Source organism: Mesocricetus auratus, unplaced genomic scaffold (genome assembly GCF_017639785.1).
Source record: "Mesocricetus auratus isolate SY011 unplaced genomic scaffold, BCM_Maur_2.0 Super-Scaffold_100003, whole genome shotgun sequence".
NCBI lineage: Eukaryota > Metazoa > Chordata > Mammalia > Rodentia > Cricetidae > Mesocricetus > Mesocricetus auratus.
In genome coordinates, this window is record NW_024429188.1 from 97,798,718 (window position 1) to 97,825,545 (window position 26,828).

A 26,828-nucleotide genomic window follows, 5' to 3' on the forward strand; every position below is an offset into this window, starting at 1 on the left:
AACCTGGTTGTAGGATGAGCCACTTGATTGTACACTTGTCACCATCATCAAAATACTTTTGTGACTGGCTTTATATCTGGTGCTCTGAATAAGGCCGGCTCAGGCTACTAACTATCCATCTCTGAACCTTCACTTTTAGAATAGTATGTTTCATGATCACATATTGATATAGACATATACAAGATGGGTTATATCTTTTGTATGGCTTATGTCACACATTATGCATTATATCATCTCTTCTATTTGTTAGATAGCTAGGCAGACATTAGTAAACTTGGAGGCCATTGAAGATGGGTCCCTCCGTCACAATCAGCTTTTCCTTTCTTCAATCAACGTCAAGCCCTAGCTATATCTATCTTGGGCATATACCCAAAGAATGCTCTTTAAGGTTTAAAATATCGTATATGAAGATGGAGGTATCACACCTTTGTTAAAGGCCATTAAGGAGAAAGCTACTTCCTCTTGTTAAAGGAATGGATTCTGATTCTACCTCTGGCCTTAAATGGAGAAATGATATTCTTATGTGCCTCAAATGAGAATAGTACATATTGTCCCTTACCGTAATAGTTCCATGACACCTTTAATCACAGCACTTGGGAGGTAGAGGCAGGAAGATCTCTGTGAATTTGATGCCAGCCTGGTCTACATAGTGAATTCCAGTATACATTGAGACCATGTCTTAAAAAAGGGAAGAGCTCCATGCTTCTGGGCTGGTAGAGTAAATATTGTGAAAATGACTATATTACAAAAATTAATTTGTAGATTTCATGCAACACCTTTCAAAATTCTGATATATTTCACAGGTTTAGAAAAAATACAAGAATTCATATGGAACCACAAAAGACTATAGAAAGCCAAAGAAATCATGAGTAGTAAGAACAATGCTGGAGGTATTGTAATACCTGACCTCAAAGTTTCTTACAGAGCTGTAGTCATAAAGATATACTGGTACTGGCATTAAAAAAATAAGAAGATCCAGAAATAAAGTGACCAAGCTATGCCCACTTAATTTTTGACACAGGAAGCAAAAACATACATTGGGGAAGAGATATTCTATTCAACAAATGTGCTGGCAAAACTGGATTTCTACCCGCAGAAGACAGAAATTAGATTCTTGTCTTTCACCTTATACAAAAATCAATTCAAAATGGATCAAGAATCTTAATTAAAAACCTGAAACATTGACACCTCTAGAAGAAAACATGGGAGTACTGGTCAAAATACTGGAATAGGCAAGAACTTTTTGAATAGAAGGCCAATAGCACAGGAACTAACTCTATGTTTCAACAGATGGGACTACTGAAAATAAAAGGTTTCTTTATGGCAAAGGAAATGATCAGCAGAGTTAACAGACAGCCCACAGAATGGGAGAAAAACTTTACCAGCTGTACTTCAAAGAGCTACTATCCAGAATTTACAAAAAATTGAAATTAAACACCAAGGAAATAAATTTGTCAGTCACCAAATAAGTTCACTATCCATAGTCATCAGGAAAATTGCAAATAATGAAACAAAATTTAAATAAGAAATAAAAATTACTACTTTGAGATACTAGCATGAGATGTCACCAGTCAGAATTGTCAGAATTGCTCTAATCAATGAATCTGACAACAAACGTTGGAGAGGATGTGAAGAGAAAAGAACCTTCATTCACTGGTGGGTGTGGGTGCAAATCAATACAGCTACTGTGGAAATCAATTTGGAGAGTTTTTCAAAAAAAACTGAAACCAGAACTCCCATATTTCACTCCTGGGCTTATATCCAGAGAACTCCATATCACAGAGATATTTGCATCCCCATGTTTATTTCTTCTTTGTTCAGTATATAAATAATTAGAATCAGCCTGACTGTCCATCAAACTTAAGAATAGGGAATGAAAATTTGGCATGAATAAAAGATAGAATACTATTCAGCTATAAAGACAAATAAAATAACAAAATTTATAGAAAAAAATGGATGCAATTAGAATGTACTAAGTGAGGTCACACAGTCTCAGAAAAAAACTCTGCATGCTTCCCCCTTATATGCAGAATCTAGCTAACAATATATGTATATATGTGAACAAATGTACATGTGAGTGCAGTATAACATGAAAAAAGAAAACAAGAACGGCTAAATATTATGTGATGGCGATGGACTGAATGCAAGTAATCGACACGAGCGAAAGGGAATATAAATCAAATTCTTCTTCTAGTTCTAATGATATCATTTTTTGGTTTTGTTGGTGGACAAGTGAATAAAATATATTTGATAGTGAAAGCCTAAAATCCAATATGAAGTTCCACAGTTTCTGTTCTGAATGTTATTCTAAAAGTTCATTGAGTTGTATGGTCTTTGGGTCTGGTTAATTTTAGTGTTTAACTTGCAATCTTTTTTGAAATAGTAAAGTTTAAAATAAAAAAACATTAGTCAGTTAATCCAGTAGGGCCTGTTGATCATGAGAGTACCTCTCAGGAAAGCTGATTTGCCTGTAGACCCTAAATCAAAAGACAAGGCTTTCTTGTTTCCTTTTATCCATTCCCTTCTTAACACAAATTGCCAAGATTTGTAGCTTCCTTGCCCTGTTGTCATTCGAACTTTAATAAAACGTCCCTTAAGTTTCCTTCTGAGTCCATTTAAAAATTCTATGGGGGAGGGGGTGTTTCTCTGTGGTTTTGGAGGCTGTCTTGGAACTAGCTCCTGTACACCAGGCTGGTCTCGAACTCACAGAGATCCATCTGCCTCTGCTTCTCGAGTGCTGGGATTAAAGGCATATGCTACCACCGCCCGGCTTAAAATTCTGTTTTTAAAGAGACCAAGAATTCACAAAATGGAACGCCTATTCTCTGCTGACACAATGAAGTCTGAATATTTATGACAAACTTTTCAAGTATATGTAGATTGATTGGGTCTTATACCATTAGCTCTTTGAGTGCAGAAGACCCATCCTTCAAATTCCTTTCTATTGAGCAACTGTACAGGACAAACCTAGATGCTCAATAAGGACTGAATAAATTTTCCTGATCTGATTGGTACAAGCAGAGGACACTTCAACCTAATCAAAATTGAGAAGATTTATTAGTTTTATTTATGTGTCTGTATGTCTGTGTATGCCATGTGAGTGCAGGTACCCACAGAGGCCAGAAGAGGAGGATGGGTCTTTTGAAGCTGGGGTTGTGAGCCACCTGTTGCGGGAGCTGGGGTCTGAATACAAGTCCTTCAGAACATTATCATCAAATGGTTTTAACAACTGAGCTCCAGATCTTCGAGCTAACTAAGTTTTTTGGAGCTCAGTTTTTTCCTCTGTAAAATGGGGATGGTAACTATATGTACTTCTTGGGGTTGTTAAGAGGGTAGAGACTGAATGAAAAAATGAAAATGGCTAAGTTATACAGGGAACGGGCTCAGGGAGGAAGCCCAGCCTCAGGGTAGGGGCGGGATGAGGAGTACTGGGAGGAGTCACAGGTAACGAATGAGACTTTTCCGGTTTTGAGCCAAACAGAGATAGCATGCATAAATTGTCTGCCTCATTATTTAGCACTTGTTCACTCCTCAACTGATACATTAAATTGCCAATATTAATTTCTGCTGGAAAAAGACCACATTTCTTACGTAAATCTGTGGGTATTTAATTCGGTCTGTAGAGGCACACTGGTCCGTGATTAATATTCGAGCGGGGAAACAATTCTCATAGCTATCCTCTTTACTTTTCTACTGTTAAATCCCAAACAGGGCGGCTTTGAGGGACTCTTTTTAACTGCCACCGAGTGAAAGAACAGGGCTTTAGATTAAGAGACAGAACAGGGACTTTAGTCACCCTATCAGACACACTACTTCATTCAGAAAACGTTTCAAACTAAATCAAACAATGAATTATCCAGAAGCTGAAAAGCCCCTTTAAAGCCCAGGATCCCGCCCCAGCTCTACATCACAACGGGAAGCAATGACTAAATAGGGATCTATTTCTCCATGGGCGCATAGGGTACTAAGCGTGAGAAAGCGCCTCCACGCTACTGCGCAGGCTCCAAGTCCCGCCCCTGCTCTACATCACAACGGGAAGCAGTGACTAAGTAGGGAACTATTTCTCCATGGGCGCATAGGGTACTAAGCGTGAGAAAGCGCCTCCACGCTACTGTGCAGGCTCCAAGTCTTAGCGTGCGGGAACGGAAGTTCCTGTGGAAGTTCCGCCTCCAGTTCTGCCGGCTCCAATCTGAGCTGGGTGACCGGGTTGTGCACGCCCTTCGTAGCGTCACCCGGAAGCTGATGGCTTGAGAGAGGAGCGCGAAGGCGCGAATATGAAGTAAGGGTTTCGTTTCTCTGAGGAAGGGGAGTGGGTTGCGGATGGTTGCCCGCAAACGGTGACCGGTTCTCGCCGGGGTGGGAGAAGAACGCAGGCTCTGAGGAAATGAACTTTTAACTAAACCCTTTCCTCCTCCCGCGCAGCCCTTTAACTAAGGTGAAGCTGATCAACGAACTGAATGAGCGAGAGGTCCAACTTGGGGTTGCGGAAAAGGTGTCTTGGCACTCGGAATACAAGGACAGCGCCTGGATCTTTCTTGGTGAGGTCCACAGTTTTCTCTAGCAGTCCCTTTCAGAGTCGCTGCGTCCCCCCCTCCGGTTAGATAGAGTCCCCGCTGACCACTCTTGTCACCCACACGCTTGTAGCAGCTTGTCTGCCCACAGCCTGGTTTTGGCTTCTTTCTTTCTTTCTTTTTTTCTTTCTTTCCTTCCTTCCTTCCTTCCTTCCTTCCTTCCTTCCTTCCTTCCTTCCTTCCTTCCTTTCTTTCTTTCTTTCTTTCTTTCTTTCTTTCTTTCTGTCACAACCAACAATTTTGCAGTTTGACTTTTGAAAGAGGCTATTTCATTAGATATTGTGGTAAGCATTTTATACACACAATTTTATTTTGTGTCTATTAACATTCTTGTGAGGCAAATATAGTGATATCCCATTTTTACACATGAGGGAAAACACATAGAGGGGAAATTATTTCCTGTGACTTGCTTAACAGTTTTCTTTAAAATTCTTAGTTTACGCATAGTGAACATAACAATAGTATATTTGAACGCAGTGTTTGTGAAATCTGAGTCTTGTGCAGGAAATTTTCTGCTTTATAGGATTTTGGATGTGAGGACTGAATAAGATTAATTTCGTAAGTGGTAACCCCTTTCCGCTTAGAATTAATCACTTTTATTCCTTTTATTGAGACAGTCTCATTATGTAGCTCTGGCTGTCCTGGAACACACTCTGCAGACCAGGCTGACCGCAAACTCACAGAGATCCAAGAGTTAATTACTTTTCTGCTGGACTGTTGTCCCTTTTCCCACTCATTGCATTCGACTGGTTTTTGTGAGCTCAGGGCTTACTGACCCTGTTCCTCCAGTGTCTGGTCTAGTGCGTAGCATGCAGTAAACACTTGATTAATGTTTGCTGACCTGGGCTGTGCTTTGTTTTCTTCCAGGAGGGCTTCCTTATGAACTGACAGAAGGAGACATCATCTGTGTGTTCTCACAGTAAGTCCTCTTTCATTTCCTACCTTCTGAGTGCATAGAACAGCTTGCTTCTGTAGCTTATTTTTGTAATGCCAAAAGGGCATTTTAAGCTGGGTATGGGTTATATACCTCTAATGCCAGTAGAAGAGACTATGAGGTAGGAGAATCGCCATGAGTTTGAGGCCAGCCTAGGCTACATAACACATTCCAGGTCAGCCTGCACTACAGAGTGAGACCCTGTCTCAGAAAGCCACCAAAGCCAGTTTAATTCTGGTCTGAATGACATCCTTGTGTGGGGAAGGCTAGAGCTTTGTCAGTTCCAGGCTATATAAGGTTCCAGAACATTAGCACGTGGGAGATCCCAGAGCTTGGATTATTTGAGAGGCTTTCTGAGGGATCCTAGTTCATTTCTGTCAAGTTTCTCCTGAACTGTGTTTAGCATGGACTTGCATTGGAACAATCTGGAATTCCCAGGAAAGTGCAGTGCTGACCTCTCTCTCTCTATTTGGGTTCCTAGAAACTAGGGGTCATCCATGATCACAGGGCCCTCTGGTTCTTATCTGTGTGGCATTGTAGGGTTAGGTCAAAGCACTGAAAACTTGGGCCAAACAGACACAGATTAAGCCTGGTAAGTTTTGTCAGCATTGCTGAATTGTTCCCTGAAATGGTTTTACTAATATCCACTCTCACTGAAATGCCTATTTATCCAAATCCTTTTTTTTCCTTTTTGATATAGGGTTTGTCTGTGTAGCTCTGGCTGTCCTGGACCTTTCTGACCTGCTACTTTACTGAATTGTTATACTATTTATTTTTGTCATTATCTATCATTGATGCGTTTAATTTTCTGTATACACTCTTGTATATAATCTGCAGATACTTTTACTTTTTCATTTTTTATATTAGTTTTATCTAATTGCATTTTCTATGCCTCCGTTATTTTGACAAATTATTCTCAACCTTATTTGAATCACATTCACTATTTTGCATTTCGATACCAGATTTTGGGTCGGTGTGTATATATGTAATCATATAACTTATATGTACTTATGTAGCTTATATATCAATTCCAGTTTTATTTTCTGACTCTTATAAAGCTTTGTTTGGAATTGGTTTTATAAGAGTCTATTTTTGTATTTAATTAATTTCTGCTTTGATCTTTATTAAAGTCTGTCTTTATTAGCTTTTTTTTATTTCATAGTCATGCTTTTAAAAGAATCAAATTCTTCAAGGTTGCAGAATTTCCTGAGTAGTGGGCTTAGCTATATCCTATAAATTTTCATGGTATTTTAAAGTTTGTTGTTAGTTTCTAAGTGATGTATCGTTGACATTTTAAATTTTGTTTCATTTTTTTCATCCATCTATTAGCCAAAAGAATACGTTTCAAGTTCTGGTTAGTTTGAGGTTTTCTTTTTTTAATATTTTTAAAATTTTTATGTGTATGGGTATTTTGCTTCTATGTTTGTCAGCACCATGTTAGTGCCCAGGCACAGAAGAGGACACCAAATTATTATTATTTGGTTTTTTGAGACAGGGTTTCTCTGTATTACTTTGGAGCCTGTCCTGGAGGTCTGTAGACCAGGCTAGCCTCGAATTCACAGAGATCCACCTGCCTCTGCCTCCCGAGTGTTGGGCTTAAAGGCATTTGCCACTAATGCTCAGCGAAGACACAAGATTCTTTGGAACTGGAATTACTGATGGTTGGGAGCCTCCAAGTGGGTGCTAGATATTGTACTTGGGTCCTTTAGAAGAGCAAACAATGGTCTTAATCATTGAGTCATCTTTCTAGTTCCCTTAGCAGGCTTTTGTTTTATTTCTAGTTTTATCACAATGATTGGTGAGTATATACTGTAAATTTTTAGAGTTAGTTTTAATTGATCTTTAAAAAATATCTTTAGTTATGTCTGTCTTCCTGTGTGTGCGCACGTGTGTGTGTGTGTGCGCGCGCGCGCGCGAGTATGCATTTGCATGTGCATACTCATGCTTGTAGAATCAATCCAGAGACATCAGATTCCGCTGGAGATACAAAGATTGTGAGACACCTGGCTTAAATGCTGGAAACTAAATTTGGGATTTCTGCAAGAGCAGTGGGTGCTTTTAACTTCTGAGCTGTCTTTTTTCCCAGAAACTTTAGTGCTTATTGATATTTATTTTGAGATCTTACCAATAGTGAATTTAATTTGTTTTATGAATTCTTGAAAATAATTTATCTGGTTATATACTTCAAAAATACCTATATGTCTACTAGTCTGACATAAGTGGATTATTGACAATTGTTTTTATTTATGTTTCTTTTATGTTATTTGATATTAATTCATCTGGTCTTAATCCTTTCAACTTTGTTTTAAACTTAAAAATCTCCAATAAGTTTCTGTTTCTTTTGTGTAGCCCTGGCTGACCTGAAAATCAGAATATAAATTAGGCCATCCTCAAACTCATGGAGATCTGCCTACCTTTGCCTACACCTGCCCAAAAGTTTTGATTTATGAGTTATGCTGGCATTTTTCAGATAGACAACCTTGTCTATCTCATTTAATGCATTTATTTTGTCCTTGATATATATAAATTTTTTAGAGGGGATTCGAGACAGGGATTCTTTGTGTAACAGCTCTGGGTGTCCTGGAACTAGCTCTTGTAGACCAGGCTGGCCTTGAACTCACAGAGATCTGCCTGCCTTTGCCTCGAGTGCTGGGACTGCCTTGTTATATTCTTACTTAACTTTTTGTTTTCAACCTACCATGTCATCTAATTCTATTTCTCCTATACTGATTATTTGAATTCATCATTCAGTGTGAAAACTTTTGCATTTTAAATGAATAATACATTTTATAAACTAAACAGATATGGGGAGATTGTCAACATTAATCTTGTGAGAGACAAGAAGACTGGCAAGTCTAAAGGCTTCTGTTTCCTGTGCTATGAAGATCAGAGGAGTACAGTTCTGGCTGTTGACAATTTCAATGGAATTAAGGTAACTGCTTACTATGCAGGATTTGATGAACTTTTCCTGTGTATGGGCTAGGCTTCATTTCTCTTTTTTTTGCCTGCTGTTTACAGGTGTAGGAATAGTACTGGTCAGCTGGATGTATTGTGGGGGTTGTAGAGGTGCCTAGACACACTGGATAGGCAATGATTCCAGGAAACGATTTTCTGACTCATGCATCTGCCAGGACTTATTCCTTTTCCGTATGTGTTAGCAAACTGTCATTCCAGAAACATGGGTACTGTGCCCCCTTATCTGGGGGATGTTTTCTTATACACATTTTCCATCTGTTCTAGTGCATTAGAGACTAGAAACACTGCTCTTGGATATTGTGCTGTGCTAGGGAACCGGGGGCTTTCAGCATGGCTTTATGAGCTAAGACAGAGCCATGTGTATCTAGCATATGATTCCAGTGACTTAACATATTGACTCCTGGAAATTCTTTAGTTAAAATCTGGTGACCAATTCTATAAAAATAAACCATTCTGAAATTTTAAAGGAGTGGTCTTCAGAAGAAGTCTCCGCCAAGGGAAAATTGCTTTTTAAATTTTTTTATCAAAATGATAAATAGAAGCTTCTCATGCTTAAAGGTTACACATAAAAATGTGCTCTAGGAATGGAACAGTAAAATTGAAATTCATGGTTTAGATGCTATTACCTGTATAGAAATGTATCTGCTTGAAAATAGACTGAAAAACACAGGGTTCATTTTATTGTTCACCTGCGCACCTCTAGCTGTTAGTCCAATAGTCAGTGGGAACTGAAAGGACCTGTTTGGCAGTAGAGAAAGGTATGAGAGCTCAAGAAAAAAGGAAGCAAAGCTGGGAATATCGCTCAGTGAGAGATGCTTCTCTATGAGACCCTTAATTCAATACCACCAGAGCAAAAGCATTTTGTTCCCTTGGTCTTATTTTGCCTCCTTATTACTTTGTTGAAAAAACAGCTATAGCTTTAGATTTCATGTTTCTGGCCCTCATGCTTTTCTAGGGCATGTTGTTTTCTTGTTAAACGTTGTGTATAACTTTGTATGTATGTGCACATATTCATGTGTGTGCATGTATACTTGGAGGCCAGAGAACAGCTTTGGCATCATTCCTCAAGATGTGTGTACTTTTACTTCTTTTTTTGAGACAAGATCTCTCACTTGTCTGGAACTTGTCAAGTAGGCTAGGTTGCTTGGCCTGTGAGCTCCAGCAGTCTTGTGTCTCTGCTTCCCAATGCTGGACTTACAAGTGTGTGCTATCATACCCAGATTATTCTTAGTCTTAGACTTACAAGGCAGGTGCTTTACCAACTGCACCAGTTCTCTATCCCTATAGATAATCAATTGTCCTTTAAATTCTAAATTCTCATAGACTTTCTTGATATTGTGCTTTAGGGCAATACTTCTGAGTGTTTTTTTTAAACTTCATGACACATGCAGAACATAAAGAAATTTGCATAGTACATGTAGTAAATCAAGGGGGCTCTGGGCATAATTGCCCCAGAGGTCTCACTTGCCCCAGACCTCATTCAGCTGCCCTGAGTAGTGTGTATTATTAGTATTAGCTATATATGCTATAACATACCAATTGAACATGTTTTCTTCATGCATGTGATTCAAACCTTGGTTTTACTGTAGTTTAGTTCAGATAGTTGGATGTGGGGGCTATCTTTGCTGACGCATTTGTGGTCTTGCTTAGATCAAAGGAAGAACTATCCGTGTGGATCATGTGTCAAACTACCGGGCTCCTCAGGAATCAGAAGATGTGGATGAAGTGACCAGAGAGCTCCAGGCGAAGGGCTGTGGGGCTAATACACCTCCGTCAAGTTCTCCTGAGGAGTCTGAAGATGAAGATGTCAAGCACACAAAAAAGCACAAAAAAGGTGGCGTGTTAAAACTAAGTAGAAAATTCTTGGTTTCTTAGTGTCTTCTTTTCCAAGCATGCTTAGATAGTCAAGAATTCACTCTTAAGTGGAAAATGGGAAGGTGTGAGAACCCTTATTTTATTTGGGAAAGCAGAAGTGTCTGAGGAAGGAAGGCTAGTGGTGTGGGCAGTGTTGTGTCTCCCAAAGTTGATAGATATGCTGTCATCCCAACCCTTTATCTCAAAATGAGATTGTGTTTGGAGACACAGTGTGATGCTGTAACGATAAACGGCACACTTACTGAAAGTAATACTAAGTATTTGTTGTAAAAATTACTCACAAGATACCAAACAAGTAACCCAGATGAGCCGAGTAGTTTTCTGCCCCCGAACTGGAAGCCGAAAGCCCGAAAAAGTGACTAAGACTTCCGTTGTTCAGTCTTTTTTTTTTTTTTTTTTTTTTTGGTTTTTCGAGACAGGGTTTCTCTGTGTTGTTTTGGAGCCTGTCCTGGAACTCACTCTGTAGACCAGGCTGGTCTCGAACTCACAGTGATCTGCCTGTCTCTGCCTCCCGAGTGCTGGGATTAAAGGCGTGCGCCACCAACGCCTGGCCGTTGTTCAGTCTTTTATACCTTCCCCTGTAATGCCCCCTAGCCATGCCCAAAAGTCGGCCTGGCTAGTGACGTAGTTCACTGCCTATGTACGTATACGTCTTTACGTCCGTCCGTATACGTCTTTAGTCATGCCTAAAGTGGGTGTGGTTAGCAGTGTGGTAAACCACTCTTTTATTACCTCATCTGTACGCGCCTCTAGTAAGTCACATGGTTAATTGTTTTCCTCCTACAACAGTGCTTCTGTGTGGTGTTGTCTTGTACAGCATGACCTATCAGGAGTGACAGGTGTGCAATTTGATTCTTGAAAACATTTTCCAGGAGGCACAATCTGTAACTGCTTCATGTTGCTACCTGGGATGTTTTTCACAAATGCATTCTCCATCTGCTAGCATGGGAACATTTTGGAATGTCTCTGTTTTAAATGATTTATTGAGAGAAGAAAGGCACATTTTAAAGAGATTTATTTGTGTTTTCTTTTTCTTATTGATTGCTTCCCCACAGACAAAAAGGAGAAAAAGAAAAAAAAGAAAGAAAAAGAGAAGACGGAGCACAAGGTTCAAGCAGAGCCGCCATTCAGCTCTGTGTCCTCTGGAAGCAAGACAGTAAAGGAAAAGGATGACCATGGCCCAAAGAAGCACAGCAGCAAGACCTCAGAGAAAGCCCAGAAGTCAGAACCCAGAGAAGGGAGGAAGAACCACCCAGGCTCCCCTGATATCAGGAGTTCCTCCCATGGTAGAGCAGAGGACCCCGAGTGGGAGCCAAAGACAGAGAAACCCAAGCATGAGCATAAGTCCTCGAGCAGGAGGGAGGGAGAAGAAAAGAGCAGAGATAAGGATAGAGGGAGGAGCTCAGGTACTCATTCCAGCAGGCATGGTGGGCATTCTGAAGGGCGGAGTCATAGAAGTAGGAGTAGGAGTCATAGAAGTAGGAGTCGGGATAAGTCCTATAGGCATAAAAATCATAGGCAGTCCCGGGAGCGGGAGTCCCACCACGTCAGTGATCGTAGACATTATTGAAGTCTGTGCCAGCTGACTAGTTCTTTGAAAATGCATTTTGTTGCATAAATATCAAATTCTCTTTGTTTTTGTTATTTCTATATAAAGTTTTGGGGCTGAATTCTTTCAGTCCCTTACATGACAGAGTTGTTTATAAGGCTACTGTTTCAACAGCCAGATATCTTAGATTTAAAAAAACAAACATGATCCACTGTCCATGGGTAAATAGTTGGTACTGACCAGAGTATGTGCCTAAAATTTGGTTCATAGATTTGGCCCTTAAACCTATAGGCCTCTGATTTGAGACTACTGGGAAAGGCAAACACAAGGCATTGATGGTTCTAGTCTTCATGTTAGATCTTTAGAGTTCAGCTACGTAGGACCTTACCAGATGGCAGGTACAACTCTAGAAAGCTGTAGCTCATGAGATTTGGAGAGTGTAATATGGATATGATGGGATTTTTTCAAGACAGGGTTTCTCTGTGTAGCTTTGGAGCCTGTCCTGGCACTCGATCTGTAGACCAGATCCCTCTGCCTCTGCCTCCCAAGTGCTGGGATTAAAGGCCTGCACTACCACAACCTAGCATGATAGGATTTTTTTAAGACCAGCCAGTTCTCTCCCCTTTAAATTTCTTTTCTGTTTTGTTTTGTTATGCCAAAGATGGAACCCAGGTCCTTGCACATGCTAGAGAAGTGTTCGATTACTCAGCTATATCCCAGTCCCCCCCCCTTTTTTTTGGTCCTTGATGGTTACATACATCTCTATGTATTTTTCTTTGTACTTATTTATTTGTATTGAGATGAGATTCGTATAAAATAAAATAAATTGTTATAAGCAATTCAGTGGCATTTGGTCCATTCAGTGTTGGACTAAAACCATTTATCATGTAATTCTAAATCTTTTATACCTTTATTTTCCCTGTCAACCATAAATAGGCTTTTGTTTCTATGGATTCACCTATTTGCTAATTTTCTCATTTCCATGACAAAATTTCAAAATGTCTGATGAAAGCAGCTTAAGGAAGGGTTTGTTTTCTTGTGTCTGTATGCTTGTGGAGGCTACTGATCAACTGTTGAGTGTCTGCCACTCTCCTTTCTTTTGAGACAGGATCTCTTACTGCACAGAGACAGATGCTCAGGTTAGACCAGCTGGTCTGACTGGCATATCCTTGGGGTCTGCTTGCCTCTTTTCCTCACCCAGCACTAGAGTAGCAGGTATTTAGATGCTGGGAATCCAAACTCAGGTCTTCCATGTTCGTTCAGCAGGTATGTTACCCACTGAGCCCTTTTTCCAACCCTTATTTCATCTTACAGTTTGAGGGGATACTGTCCATCGTGGTGAGGAAGACCTGTAGCGGGATCCTGAGTTGTATCTACATGGTCATATTGTGTACTTAGGAAGCAGAGAGAGATGGTGTTGATGCTCAGTTCACTTTCTCCCTTTCCTTTTTATCCAGTTCAGGATTCTAGCCCATGGTGTGTGCTGCCCACATTCAGGGTGGGCCCTCCCTTTCAAACCTCTCTGGAATTTTCACAGACACACCCAAAGGTATGTCTCCCAGGTTGACGATGAAGATTAAATATAACATCTGTTCTGAGTGTTTTGTTTAAGTGAAATACAGGAGTGGCCCTTTATTGTCTTCTTTAAACTAGTGTGTTTTCAAAGCTGATATTGTAGCTGTTGGTAGTACTTTTCATGGCTGCATAATAATGAAGAGATACATGGTTTTTGTTCATGGATGGGCATTTGGTTCTTTCTTACTGTTTGGCTAATCATTAAGCTTTTTGGGGTTCCAAACATACTAGACTTCCTTTTGCAGTTAGTTTACTTCTTAAAGTCACCACTCTGCTAAAATGGGAAGTTGTTATGTCCATTGTCTATCTAGTCTGATTAGCAGTTCCTGCTTTGCTTTGTTCTTTAAAAAAGTTTTAAGAATCTGGGTGATGGTGGCACACGCCTCTAATTCCAGCACCCAGGAAGCAGAGGCAGGCAGATCTCTGTGAGTTCAAGGCCAGCCTGATCTACAAAGCTACACAGAATCCTTGTCTCAATAAACCAAAAAAAGTTTTAAGATTGAAAATATAATTATATCCTTTCCCCTGTTCCATTCTCCCCTCCATGACCTTCCATGCCCACTCAAATTCACAGCCTCTTATTCTTTATGTATTACTGTTACATATAAATATGTGAATAATTATATAAATGCCACCTGTTGAGTTTGTTTAGGGTTGGCTTGTATGTTTAGGTTTTTGGGCTGACCATGTGGGTTTGGATAAACATTTACAGGACTCATCCTTGGGGGAGACTAATTTTCTCTCATCAGTCTTTAATTGCCCATAGCTCTTCACATTGGCAAGTCAACTGATGCCGTCATTCAGGTGTGCTTTGAGCAGTCATATTGCCGAGATTTCATGAGTGCGGCTTCCCTGTCATCTAGAAGATGTAGTTGTCTTGCAGCAGATTTTCTAGTCCTCTGGCTTAGAATCTTTCTACCCCTTCCTCTGCAATGCTCTGAGCCTTAGGTGTAGGGGGTGTGCTGTAGATGTCTCAATTGGGGCTGGGTACCCTATGGACAGTAGTTCTCATTTTGACAAGTTCCTTCTTTGTGTAATTATCTCTGCTGTGAAAAGAAGCTTCTTTGATGAGGGGTGAGAGCTACACTCATGTGTATGAAGTATTTAGAACACAACTAGGAATTACACTGGTTTAGGAAAATGCTAATAGTAGGTTCTTTAAGATCCATGACCTCATTAGCCATGGATGGCTGCCTAGGATTATATAGTACCAGGCATGATTTCCCTCGTGTTGAATGGGCCTAAGTCTAATTAAACAGCTGTTGGTTACTACCAATATGTAAGTGCTACTATTGAACCTTTAGGGATAACTTGCTGTCCAGGACTTTGTTGTGAATTGTAGGTGTCACAGCTGCATAGGATTATTGATTGCGCCCACCCTTGGCAGCTTGCTAACACCTTTTGGTGCTATTAAAGCTAGTCTTCAGGGAGGCGGCTTTCAGGTCAGACCTAGCTCAAATCCTCCTGAGTGCTGTGTCCAAAGTGGGTGGTGCCTCCAACAATAGAGACTGACTTTCAACTTCAGGGAGGCAACCAAGGGCCACAGCAATAGCCTATATTGTTTGGGGGAGTTGCTTGGACTCCTCTGACAACAACTGGAACAGAGACTTCTCAAGCCTGATACTGGGATTTTTGTTATATAGTCTAGGGCTCTTTAAAAAATTTTCCCTTTTATTGAAAATAGTTTTTTTCTCACATAATATATCCTGATTACAATTTCTGCTCCCTCTACTCCTTCCAATTCCTACCCTCCTCCCTCCCATCTATAGCCATTCCCTTTCTGTCTCTCATTCTAAAACAATCATTTAAGGGAAAATAATAAAATGAAATATAATTAAGATATAACAAAAACCACATTGGAACTGGACAAAAATAAAAGGAAAGGAGTTCAAGAGAAAGCACAAGAAACAAAGACCCACTTTTTGCACACTCAGGAATCTCATAAAAATGCTAAACTGGGAGCCATAACACATACACAGATGACCTGGTACCGGTGCGTCCTGTGCGTGCTCAGTCTCTGCGAGCTCATATGAGCTTTGCTCCTGTTGATGGAGAGGGCCTTGTTTTCTTGGTGTCCTCCATCCCTTCTGGCTCTTCCACTCTTTCTGTCTCCTCTTCCACAGGGTTCCCTGAGCCCTGAGTGTGTTGTGGGGTATCTACCAGAGAAGACCACTCAGATAGAGGTTTAAGCCCATAGAAAATCTTCACAGAAAGGCTTCGGTTTTTTTTTTTTTTGGTTTTTACAAGACAGGGTTTCTCTGTATTGTTTCGGAGGCTATTGGTCCAGCCCGGCCTCGAACTCACAGAGATCCGCCTGCCTCTGCCTCCGGAGTGCTGGGATTAAAGGCGAGCGCCACCACCGCCTGACCATAGAAAGGCTTCTTAGGGTGAGCTTTTTTATTACATTTTTAAAATTAGAAACAAGCTTGCTTCACATGCCAATCCCAGCTCTCTCTCCCTCCCCTCCTCTCACAACCCCCCCCAGCCTCCCACCCTAACCCCACTTCCTTCCCCATAGGGCATTTATAGAGTCTGTCATTTCACTCAGGGCAGGGCCTAGGCCCTCCCCCAAGAGTATAGACTGAGAGTGTATTCCTCATTGTGGGATGGGCACCCAAAGTCCATTTGTATGACAGGGATAAACACTGATCCACTGCCCAGGGCCCCATAGGTATCCCAGGCCTCCTCACTGACCCTCACATTCAGGGGGTCTGGATCAGCCCCATGCTGGCCTCTCAGCCATCAGTCTGGGATCCAAGATCTCCCCCTTGTTCAGGTCAGTTGTTTCTGTTGGTTTCGCCAGTCCATTCTTTTCCCCTTTGCTCATCACTCCTCCCTCTCTGTCACTGGTTTCCAGGGGTTCAGTTCAGTGTTTAGCTGTGGGTGTTGTGTAAGTACAAAAAATATTCTGGGTTGATACACTTCAGTTAACAAGAACAGTTAGCCTGAAACAGAACTACAGAACCAAAAAGCAAGGTTAGTACATTTAGAGTCTTTCCCAAAAGGTCTTTGTTTTCATTTTGGTAGGTGGCGCTATCTACATGCTGAATTTCACAGTCTGAATGATTCTTCTATCATGGCATCAGTTGTGCTAGGGCTGTGTTACATTCCCCACTGGTCTTAGTGAATGAGTCAAATCATGGCTCATTCTGCTCTAAAGACATGTAGTTGGTCCTAAGGACCATTAATTTTACTGATACATAATTGGTCATATAGTTTAAGATGCAGGGCCCTAGTGTTAATCGAATCAGAATGAGAATTAAATGCCCAGTTAGTGCTGATAGTAGAGCAGTTAGCCAGGGGGATCAAGAGAACAGACTGGTATTAATTCCTTGATTTATGTCTTTGCCTCTTTTGCTTTTTAAGGTTTTCCCCAACCATGGCAAGATTTTTCTCTCAATTACTTCTAATCAATTAGCATCGAAGCAACAGGATCCTCCCAAGGTCATACATAGTCTCCTTTATCTCATGAGAAGTATGTCTAAGCCTCTCCAACTTTGTAGGACTGCTTCTACGAGGAATCTAATGAGCTTTAATTAAGAAATGGAAACTTTTACTACTTAGGTCCTGATCAACTTGTCTATTTAGTTTGAAAAGTATCAGAAGAGCATGTTTAACAAGCCATTAGCACATGGCCACTAAGTAGTATCAGGGGCTCAGTAATATCGCTGTCATTCCGAAGAATTAACCCTTAAGTTAGAATAGCAGGTGTCAGAAGAAGGGGAAGTACCTAGCTGAAAGGTTTTGGATATTAGACAGGCTTCAGCCCCTTGTAAATCCTCTAATGTTAATTTAGGGTGGCCCCAGTCACAGTTTTGTAGTCAGTGGGCTGACAGGCCTGTTAGTTCTGTCCCTATGTAGTATGGCAGCTGGGGTGGTGGTGTCTAAGCATAACTGGCAGTCCTTGCTGATTTCAGAATGAGAGTGATTAGCTGTCCCCAGGGTCCCTTCCTGTGGCATAGAGTCTGATTCCCCAGATTTTGCCTATTTTCCAAAGGCCAAAATCTGTCTCTTGCAGTTCCTAATTCCAGGCCTGAGGACAGTGGGAGTTGGACCATGACCAATTTATACCAAACATAAGACTCAGGAAGAGGTAAAGGGGCAGATAGCAGAAGGGTCTGGGGCCCGATGAAGCCTTAGTTTTAATGAGTCCCTGGTCTGGAGACATCCCATTGGGCTGCATCTGTGGCTTCTGCTAGTTTGACCTGGGTGTGGTGGATCCCTGGTGTAATGCCTGCGGTCTTCAGAGCTGTACAAATGGAGAGAATCACCATGTAGGGTCCTTTCCAAGTTGGTTTCAGTGCCCGTTTGGCTCCCTGCTTGACCCAGACTTAAAAAGAGGAAACTGGTGGTGAACTCAGAGGTCAGTTTGGTCTTTAGGACAGTCGGATGAATATCCTTTATTCAAGAACTGGGGGTCCTGTAGTGACGTGAGAAAGGAATAGAGAGTTCTGCCAATTGCTGCTCTCTGAGGCTGGAAAGCAGTGGGGAAGGTCTTCCACACATAATCACACAGGGGGTAAATCCCACCCTATATGGGGTTCAGCAGGCCCAAAGCAAAGGAAGGCGGTCTATCCATCCTTTACTGGAATGTAATTGGAGTTTTGTTAGGGTTCATGTCCTGTTGTTGTTTTTTACCTGCCCAGAATTCTGACATCTATATGCACAATGAAGTTTTCAATCTGTGTCTAAAGCTTTAGCTATTAATTGAGAGATGTAGTAGTGTGAATGAAAATGGCCCCCAGAGACTCAGAGAGTGGCGATTTTGGAGGTGTGGCCGTGTTAGATAGAGAAGGTGCAGTCTAGGAATGGGGCCTGGTACTGGGTCACATGGGCATTAGGCTACCCCGGTTCTGGTGTTCCTTGGAGGAGGGGCTCTGTGGCAGAGTGATTTGAGTTACATGATCCCGAACCCTGACCCAGAGTTAATTTTTGTTGTTGTTTTTTATTAGACTAGCAGTAAACCAGGCATAGTGGTGCACATCTTTAATCCCAGCACTCGGGAAGGAGGCAGGATGATCTCTGTGAGTTCGAGGCCAGTCTGGTCTACCTAGTGAATTCCGGTACAGCCAGAGCTACATAGTGAGACCTGTCTCGAAGCCCCCCCCCCACCAAAAAATAGACCAATTAGTAGCCACCATAGCTCTTAGACAGGTGGGCTATCCTGTGACTACAGAGTCTAATCATTTGGGCAAGTATGTCACAGGGCATTTCTGTGGCCCCAAGGTTTGGGGTAAAATCCCTTTTATAATGTCTTTTGTTTTATGGACAAACATGAAAAGGTTTTGAGACATCTGGAAGTGCTGGAGCTGAAGTTAGAGCTGTTTTTAAAGTCTCAAACATCTTGTTCGTCTCAGTTCAGATTGCATCACTTTGTGCTGGTGTATAGAGGCATTGCTATTTCCACAAACTCAAGTATCCAGAGACAGCAATACCTGACTGCAACTAGGAACTCTCAAACCTCTCCCTTGGTCTTCGGATTTGGGATCTCAAGGACAGCAGCAATCCTATTCTGAGACAGGCTAGCCTCTGATGTACAAAGTTGGACTTTCTTAGCCAACATTCTATAGCCCAAGGTCTAATTCTTGTAATAGTCCCTCAGTGGCTCTTTTATAATTTATTTTAGTTTTGGAAGCTAGGAGGAGGTCATTTGCATATTGTAAGAACATGGTCCCAGGAAACCTCTGATGGAAGGTCAAGATGTCAGCATTTAGTCTTTAAATCCTTGGGGAAATCTGGGCCAGGGTGCCCAGCTCTCTAAGCCAGACAGTATGCACTGCAATTTTTCCTTTTTGTTTCCAAGGTTGTTGGGTATTGTTTAATCTGGATGAGGGTAGCTGAACTGGTCAGTTGAACAATTATAGGAACTTGGTGTTGGGCAAGTCCTGGGATATTAGTTTCTGCGTATACCTCAGGGAATCATTGTTGTCAATATGAGAAATGGTCCAACTGCATCTTTTAACTGATGCCTTGGCTCTCAGCTAGGAGATATTCTTTGGACAGAGGGTAAGACACCAAAATTTTTCTGGGTATCTATAAGTCTAACTACATTTTATCATTAGAGGAAGGCGACAGTGGCAACTGGGACTACTTATACCTTTACATTTTTGTTTTTTTTTAAGAATTATTTATTATGTATAGTGTTCTGCCTGCATGTATGCCTGCAGGCCAGAAGAGGGCACCAAATCTCATAGATGGTTGTGAGCTACCATGTGGTTGCAGGGAATTGAACTCAGGACCTCTGGAAGAGCAGACAGTGCTCTTAACCTCTAAGCCATTTCTTCAGCCACAGTTTTCTAAATTTTATAACCCTTTTCCTAATATCTGGGAAAAATTGGTGGCAAAATACATCTTTTTAGCAGCTGTCTTTAATCCTTCTAAAAAGGACCTAGCAAAGTTTTTTTAGTCTTCTTGGTCAGTGTTGTCCAGGCTGCATTGTACATCAGTAACCCCCACCTCCACCCCAGGGGCAAATTTTCTACTTTTCCCCCCAGAGAATATTTTTAAAACATATTTATAATAGCTATTTTGAAATCCTTGTCTTCGGCTTCAACTATATTACATTTCTCAGGGCCTACCATATTTGTGTTGCTTGGTTCTGGTAGAGACATAGTGCCTTGGTTGTTATTGTGCTTGTTTCTCATTTTTAGTTGTTGCTGACTTTTAAGCTATGGCTATCCTATTCTGCAACTGTCACTCTGCTGCTACCAGCCGCAACTAGGCGGCAAAGAGCTGAAGCCCGAAGAAGGCACTGACTCTTCGAAAGCTACTAAGGAAACTTATTTAGAGAGGCTGAATAGCAAGCAGCTCACCTTCTTGAGTCTCCCGAGAAGTCCTCATGCTTTCTTTCCTCACCCCTCCTTATACACGCTTCTCCACCTTGCTCCTCCTTACAACTTCCTGTTAACTAGTTGCTGACCCAGCCTCCTGACCACAGGGGAATTTTATTTAATCAAACACATCTTTCCATCATCAAACAAATGTCCCAGAGCATAAACAAAAGGAACACACCTTAAAATAATATTCTGCAACATGATAGCTGGTATTATCTTTGATGGTTGGGTGTTCTGTTCATTAGTTTCTATTGCTCCCTCTGGATCTTAGGAGTGTGTGGTGACTGGGTTGCCTAGCAGGGAATTCTTCTGAGTCTCTGCCAGTTTTAGACAGTGGGGGTTCAGTGTAGAATATATTTTTAGGTACTGGGGGCTGACACAAAGGAATGGGGATGGGCTAGAAATGAGGAGGTGTACCAAGTACCCCCAGGAAGGAAACTGGGTCTCAGGAAGTGACATTAGAGAGGGCAGACAGGTTTTGCCTGTTGTTTGTTACAGGGCTGGGGATGAGACTGGGAAATTGGAATTGGACAGTGTGAAGGGGAGTTAAGAATTTTCTGCTGTGACAAGTTGAAGTGTTGAGCATGGCTCCAGGGACAGACTGACCGGGGCAGTGAGTGAAAGAAGAGAAAGACATGGAACATGAAAAATAAAAGAACTAGAGCCTGATATTAGGGTTCAAGCTTCAAGCTGAAGATCAGAAGAGCAAAGCAGCTGGCCACTAGCTCTCACCTGTAACTCAGGCTGAAAGGGCCGATCCACACAGGAGCTCTTCACCAAGTCTCAAACTGCTGCCTCTCCTCAGTGTGGCTGGAGAACAAAAAGCCTGTCTGAGACCTTGCTTCTGTCTTATATACTTCTCTAATGTTGGGCTTCAAGGTGAGAGCTATAATTCTCTTTTAGAGACTCTTCTGTATCTGGGTAGCCTTGGACTCCTAGAGATCCATCCGTCTCTTAACCCTCAGTCTTCGGATTAAAGGTGTGTACCACCACCTCCTAGCTTCTGGCTACCGGGATTAAAGGAGTGTGCTTGACTTCTACGGCCTGTGGCTGACTTTGCTTTCTGAATTCTCAGGTGAGCTTTAATGAATCATAAACAACATCTCACCACAAAGACAGAAATAGATACACAGACAGAAAGCTGGGGTCATATGGTCTCGTGCTGGGCTGGGAGAAACTACAGCATGGTGGAAGCTCACTGTGTTTATTATATAGAGCTGAACAGAGGGGTGGGGTTATTAGATGAAGCTGAGCACGGAGGCAGGATTACTACACACAGAGATAGACAAGGAGGTGGGGCTTATGCCCAAGATTATGGGGGGATCACAGCTCCTTTTCTCCTTTTCCTCTATTTGGATAATCTGGAACTTTAAATCTGGAACACCAGTCCGTGGGGTGGTGCTGCCCACATTTGGATGGATCTGTAACCATCCTCATGGGAATGAGGACATTCTAAAGAGGTACATTCACTCCTCTCTTTATATATATGTTAGACTACAAAACAGTAGACTCCAATGCATTTGAATTCCCCAAGAGTTTCATTCTGGGAGAAGGAAAAAAGCCTGGGTTCCTGGTGTCAGCCAGAGAGGGGATAATCTCCTAGAAAAGATATGCAAAATTGTCAGACTACCTTCAAGAAGAGATGATGGGCAGAACCACGCCTTGGCTACACTGTTTAGTGATAAACCTTTTGACCTCTATTTAAGTCTAAACCTCATATCAAGACCCCAACAATGGACTTGTGTGGTTGTGGGGGTATCCCTGACTAGATTGCTCTTTTTCTCAAAATGGCTATTTTTTTTTTGGTTTTTCGAGACAGGATTTCTGCGTATTGTTTTGGAGGCTGTCCTGGAACTCACTCTGTAGACCAGGCTGGCCTTAAAATCACAGAGATCCGCCTGCCCCTGCCTCCCGAGTGCTGGGATTAAAGGCATGTGCCACCAACACCCGGCTCAAAGTGGCTATTTTTAACTTTCTTTATTTTTAATTCTTTGTTCATATCATGCATCTCTGTTAAGAGAAGCTTTTTCTTTGAGAAAAGCCTTCCCACCTGCCTGGTTCTAGATCGGCATCAGTCCCAAATAAACACACAGGAGGCTATATTAATTATGAAGCTGTTGGCCTTGCTTGTTTCTTACTGGCTAGCTCTGACTTAAGTAATTACCCCATAATTGTTAATCTAAGTATGTCTCTTACTGGAGAATAGTTCTGGGCTCCTACCCCATGGCGTTACATGTTGACTCTCTTGTGTTCCTCCTTCCCAGAATCCTCCTCGACTCCTAGTCCCTCCTATCTAGATTCCCCATTGGCCAGACAGTACTTTATTGACAAATAACAGGCAAATAACAGGACTTCCCCAACATCTCCTCTTTTCTGTTTAAACAAAAAGAAAGGTCTTAACTTTAACATAGTCAAATTGTATATGACAGAACAGTTATCAAGTAAGAACACAGTTACAACATTTTGTCTATTAACATTTAGCAAGATCTAAAGAAAATATCATCCATCCCATCCTTGTGAGTCCAAAGTCCTATATGTAGCTTATCTTTTATCATAACTAAGGAAAACTATAATTATAACTATCTGTCTTTTACTCCATCAAAGACCACAAAAGGATAATATATAAACACTAGGATTGACAGAGACATCTTACTGCCTGGACAGTCACCCGAAGTTCCACTGTAACGTTGGGGCATCCATCTTCAGCCCATAGGCCACAATGTGTCTGGAACACTTCTCAGCAAAGCAGGAAATTTCAAACTGTCCATCTGCGCTGTCAGTCTGTCAGTCATTTTTCTTTGTCCTGTAGAAAGTCTCTTAGACTCTTTCATGAAGCAGGAACCCTATAAGACTGAGTTCAGTAGTCACTTTTCTGTGGGTCCTGCATGTCCAGATTATACAACAACAGTCAAGCAGTACAGGCAAGAGCAGTTTCTTGCCAAATGGCTAATCTTGCCATGTTGAAAGCAAACTCCATAACAAGTTTCTTCGATGCCCATCTTCCTCTCAGACGTAATTGGTGCTGCCAGGAGCAGATATTTCTCATTGTCCAGAAAAACCCTAAACCATTTTAAATGCCATTTTCTGATGGTCTTTGAGAGGTTTGAAGACTGTTTATCTGTCTGAAATACATCTCTATCTATCTAGAAAACCTAACTTACCTAACTGTAAGTTCTGACTATTATAAGTAACTATCTATAATCTGTATTCAATTATGCATTACATTTTAAAAGATCAGTATAAGCACAATACTTAATCAAGAGGAGAAATATACATATCACAAAATTGATCTTGAATTTGTCTCAATAAATGAAAAACAATACCCATACCATAATTCCCCTTTTTACCATTAAAAAGAGATTGGTTGTGATCATTAACCAATTATAAACAATCCCATTTAAATGAAAGCAAAGATTTATAAACAAGATGGGAATTGGGACGTCGCTCATTACAAACTGCTTCCTGCTGGAAGGGGGCGCTGTTTATACCATGGGGATTATGACAAAACTCAGAAACCTGTATAAGTCCGTATTTTCGGGGTCTGTAAAGCTGCATCATCTTAGCTGTTTCAATTGTTGGAACATCTGGTCCACTGCTTCTGGGGATCTTGGTTCGTCAAACCACAGAAGCCTGGAATGAATCCTCAGCTTTTCATTTTCTGTAGAAACATAAGCAAAAACTCCTTTTCCGAGTAACATATCCTTATACTTAAATTTTGAAGTCAAGGCATTTTCAAAAGATAGAAGTTGGATTAATTTAGCAGCATTTATAATCAAGTGTACTTTAGCAGTTCCTTCCTGAGTAATTAAAAAAACTGAAAAACACAATAGTATACAGTATCCAGACTCTCTGTGTATTTTCCATCTTTGCGTGGCTTATTTATTTATCTATTATTACTTTATTTCTTTCACTTTTATTTATTTTTCTCTGAGACAGGGTTTCTCTTTGGAAACCTGCCTGCCTCTGCCTCTGGAGCAATTCCTACCGGCGTGCACCACCACAGCCAGCTTTTGTATTTATTTACCACTTTGTTGTTTCATTTTCTCTCTCAATCTCACGTATATTTTTAAACACACTGTAAACCTTTAGAGGTTTTTCTTTATCCAAGTCTGACTTTACTGTAAATCTTTATGTTTTTCTGGCCACGTGTCTTATCTGTAAAACCGCGGCTGTTTTAAACTGCCAGTTTTTTTTTTTCCGTCAAGATGGCGGGCGTAAGCGTGATTCCAGCTTACCGCCTCAGTCCATGCTGACCTCCAGCAAAAGCTGCCACTTCCAGCTGTACGTACACACCTTTTAATCGTTAGTAGAGTCTCTTAAAACAACCTTGCTGTTCTTTTTTTTCTTTTTATGCCGAGTCAGGAAGACTCTGGTAAGCAAGCCGCGTGAATCTCGGCTTGTGGCTAGCAAAACAGAGCACACCTGAGAAAAATGCTGCTACCAAAAATCTGTGCTTCTCTCTGTTCCTAAAATTCCTTTAAAACTTTTGTCATTTTGCGTGGAAATTCATGATCCCACTCCTGATCACCATTCTGTTAAGAGAAGCTTTTTCTTTGAGAAAAGCCTTCCCGCCCGCCTGGTTCTAGATCGGCATCAGTCCCAAATAAACACACAGGAGGCTATATTAATTATGAAGCTGTTGGCCTTGCTTGTTTCTTACTGGCTAGCTCTAACTTAAGTAATTACTCCATAATTGTTAATCTAAGTATGTCTTTTACCGGAGAATAGTTCTGGGCTCCTACCCCATGGCGTTACATGTTGACTCTCTTGTGTTTCTCCTTCCCAGAATCCTCCTCGACTCCTAGTCCCTCCTATCTAGATTCCCCATTGGCCAGACAGTACTTTATTGACAAATAACAGGCAAATAACAGGACTTCCCCAACACATCTCCATCCTATTCATTTCCCTGTCCCTTCATATCTGCCCTCTGCCCTTGCAATATCCCCCCTATAAAGTAAAATAAAATAAAACTTAACAGACAAAAATCTATATCCTCATGGAAGCTGTAGTATGACACACTGAGCCATGAAGTAACCCTTTTATCCATATATTTTTACCTGCAAGTGTTCATTGCAAAGGGTCATTGGTCTTGTTTGAGGCCTCTGGGGTCTGCTACACTGTCGATGCTGGGCCCTCACTGGGACTTTCCTTGGTTATCATATTGTTGCTCTGTGTTGCGGAGATCCTGCAGCTTTGCTTTTGCAGGACCGGTCCCATCATGTGCTCCAGCAGTTTACAGATGGGGTGGGTGTTGGGGTGAGCCAGCCCCTAACCCTGGGCCTGGGCCTGGGTAGTTGCATGGTTGGTCAGCCTGCCAGCTCTCCCCTGTCCTCACCACCAGGGTGAGCTCTCCTGCATTGCCCTGGCGAGTTCACCCCTTGCAGAGATGAGCAAGTGGGTGGGCCAGTTCTGCGTTCATGTCCTCTGGGTCAGCTCTATTGTTCTGCGCAGGAGTGTTGCAACTGGTCGGGGATGGGGGCAGCTCTCCCACTCTTATGACCTCAGGGCCAGCTCTCCTACCTGCCTTAGGGAGATGAGAAATGGGGACAGCTGTCCCATGCTCACAATTTCCTGGCTGGCTCACCCACATCTCTGCCAATGAAGTTGGCTCTATTATGCTGTCCAGGTGAGGTTCCTGAGTTTTTCAGCTGGTGCGGGTGCATTTATTTATTCTTCTCTCATACGTTACATCCCAACCACAGTTTCTTATCCCTCCCCTGCTCCCATTACCCCCATAACCCTCTCCCTCAGATCCACTGATCCTGTTTCCCTTCAGAAAAGAGCAGACCTCCCAGGGATAGCAGCAGAACATGCAAAGCAAGTTACAGTAAAACTGGGCACAAACCCTAGTGCCTTTTCTGCGTTCACTATTGTTTCTTTTTTTCTAACATTTTTTTAAAATTTAAATTAGAAACAAGCTTGCTTCACATGTCAATCCCAGCTCCTTCTCCCTCCCCTCCTTCTCTACCCCCTTCAACCCTTCCCCAACCACCTACCTAATCCCCACTCTACTCTCTAAGGAGGGATCTCCAAAGTCTGTCATATCATCCGGGGCAAGGCCTAGGTCCTCCCCCATGTGTCCAGACTGAGACAGCATCCCTTCATGTGGAATGGGCTGCCAAAATCCATTCTAATGCAGGGAAAAATACTGATCTAGTATCCAATGCCCCAGAGATTGTCGAGGCCCTCCTCACTGACACCCACATTCAGGGGGTTAGGATCAGTCCCATGCTGGCCTTTCTGCTATTAGTCTGGGGCCCATAAGCTCCCCCTTGTTCAGGCCAGCTGTTTCTGTGGGTTTCTCCAGCCTGATCTGGACCCCTTTGCTCATCACTCCTCCTTCTCTGTCACTGGATTCCAGGAGTTCAGTTCAGTGTTTAGCTGTGGGTGTCTGCTTCTGCTTCCATCAGCCACTGGATGAATGCTCTAGGATGTCATATAAGGTAGTCATCAATCTCATTATCAGGGGAGGGCATTCAAGGTAGCATCTCCACTATTGGTTAGATTGCCAGATG

At 41.8% G+C, this 26,828-nt stretch overlaps 1 protein-coding gene across 1 annotated transcript; it reads left to right on the forward strand.

Moving 5' to 3' along the window:
* The first annotated feature begins 4,140 nt into the window (after positions 1–4,140).
* Rbmx2 (RNA binding motif protein X-linked 2) lies at positions 4,141–12,744 on the forward strand. Its single transcript, XM_013118229.3, has 6 exons — positions 4,141–4,279; positions 4,423–4,538; positions 5,439–5,490; positions 8,308–8,437; positions 10,132–10,315; positions 11,412–12,744. The coding sequence occupies exons 1-6, from the start codon at positions 4,275–4,277 to the stop codon at positions 11,924–11,926; spliced, it is 1,002 nt and encodes a 333-aa protein (XP_012973683.1). The 5' UTR covers positions 4,141–4,274; the 3' UTR covers positions 11,927–12,744.
* The last annotated feature ends 14,084 nt before the right edge of the window (positions 12,745–26,828 follow it).

Coding starts and splice junctions, on each gene's coding strand:
- Rbmx2 (XM_013118229.3), top strand. Junction 5,491..8,307: donor ATCATCTGTGTGTTCTCACA/GTAAGTCCTCTT, acceptor TAAACTAAACAG/ATATGGGGAGATTGTCAACA. Junction 10,316..11,411: donor CACAAAAAAGCACAAAAAAG/GTGGCGTGTTAA, acceptor GCTTCCCCACAG/ACAAAAAGGAGAAAAAGAAA.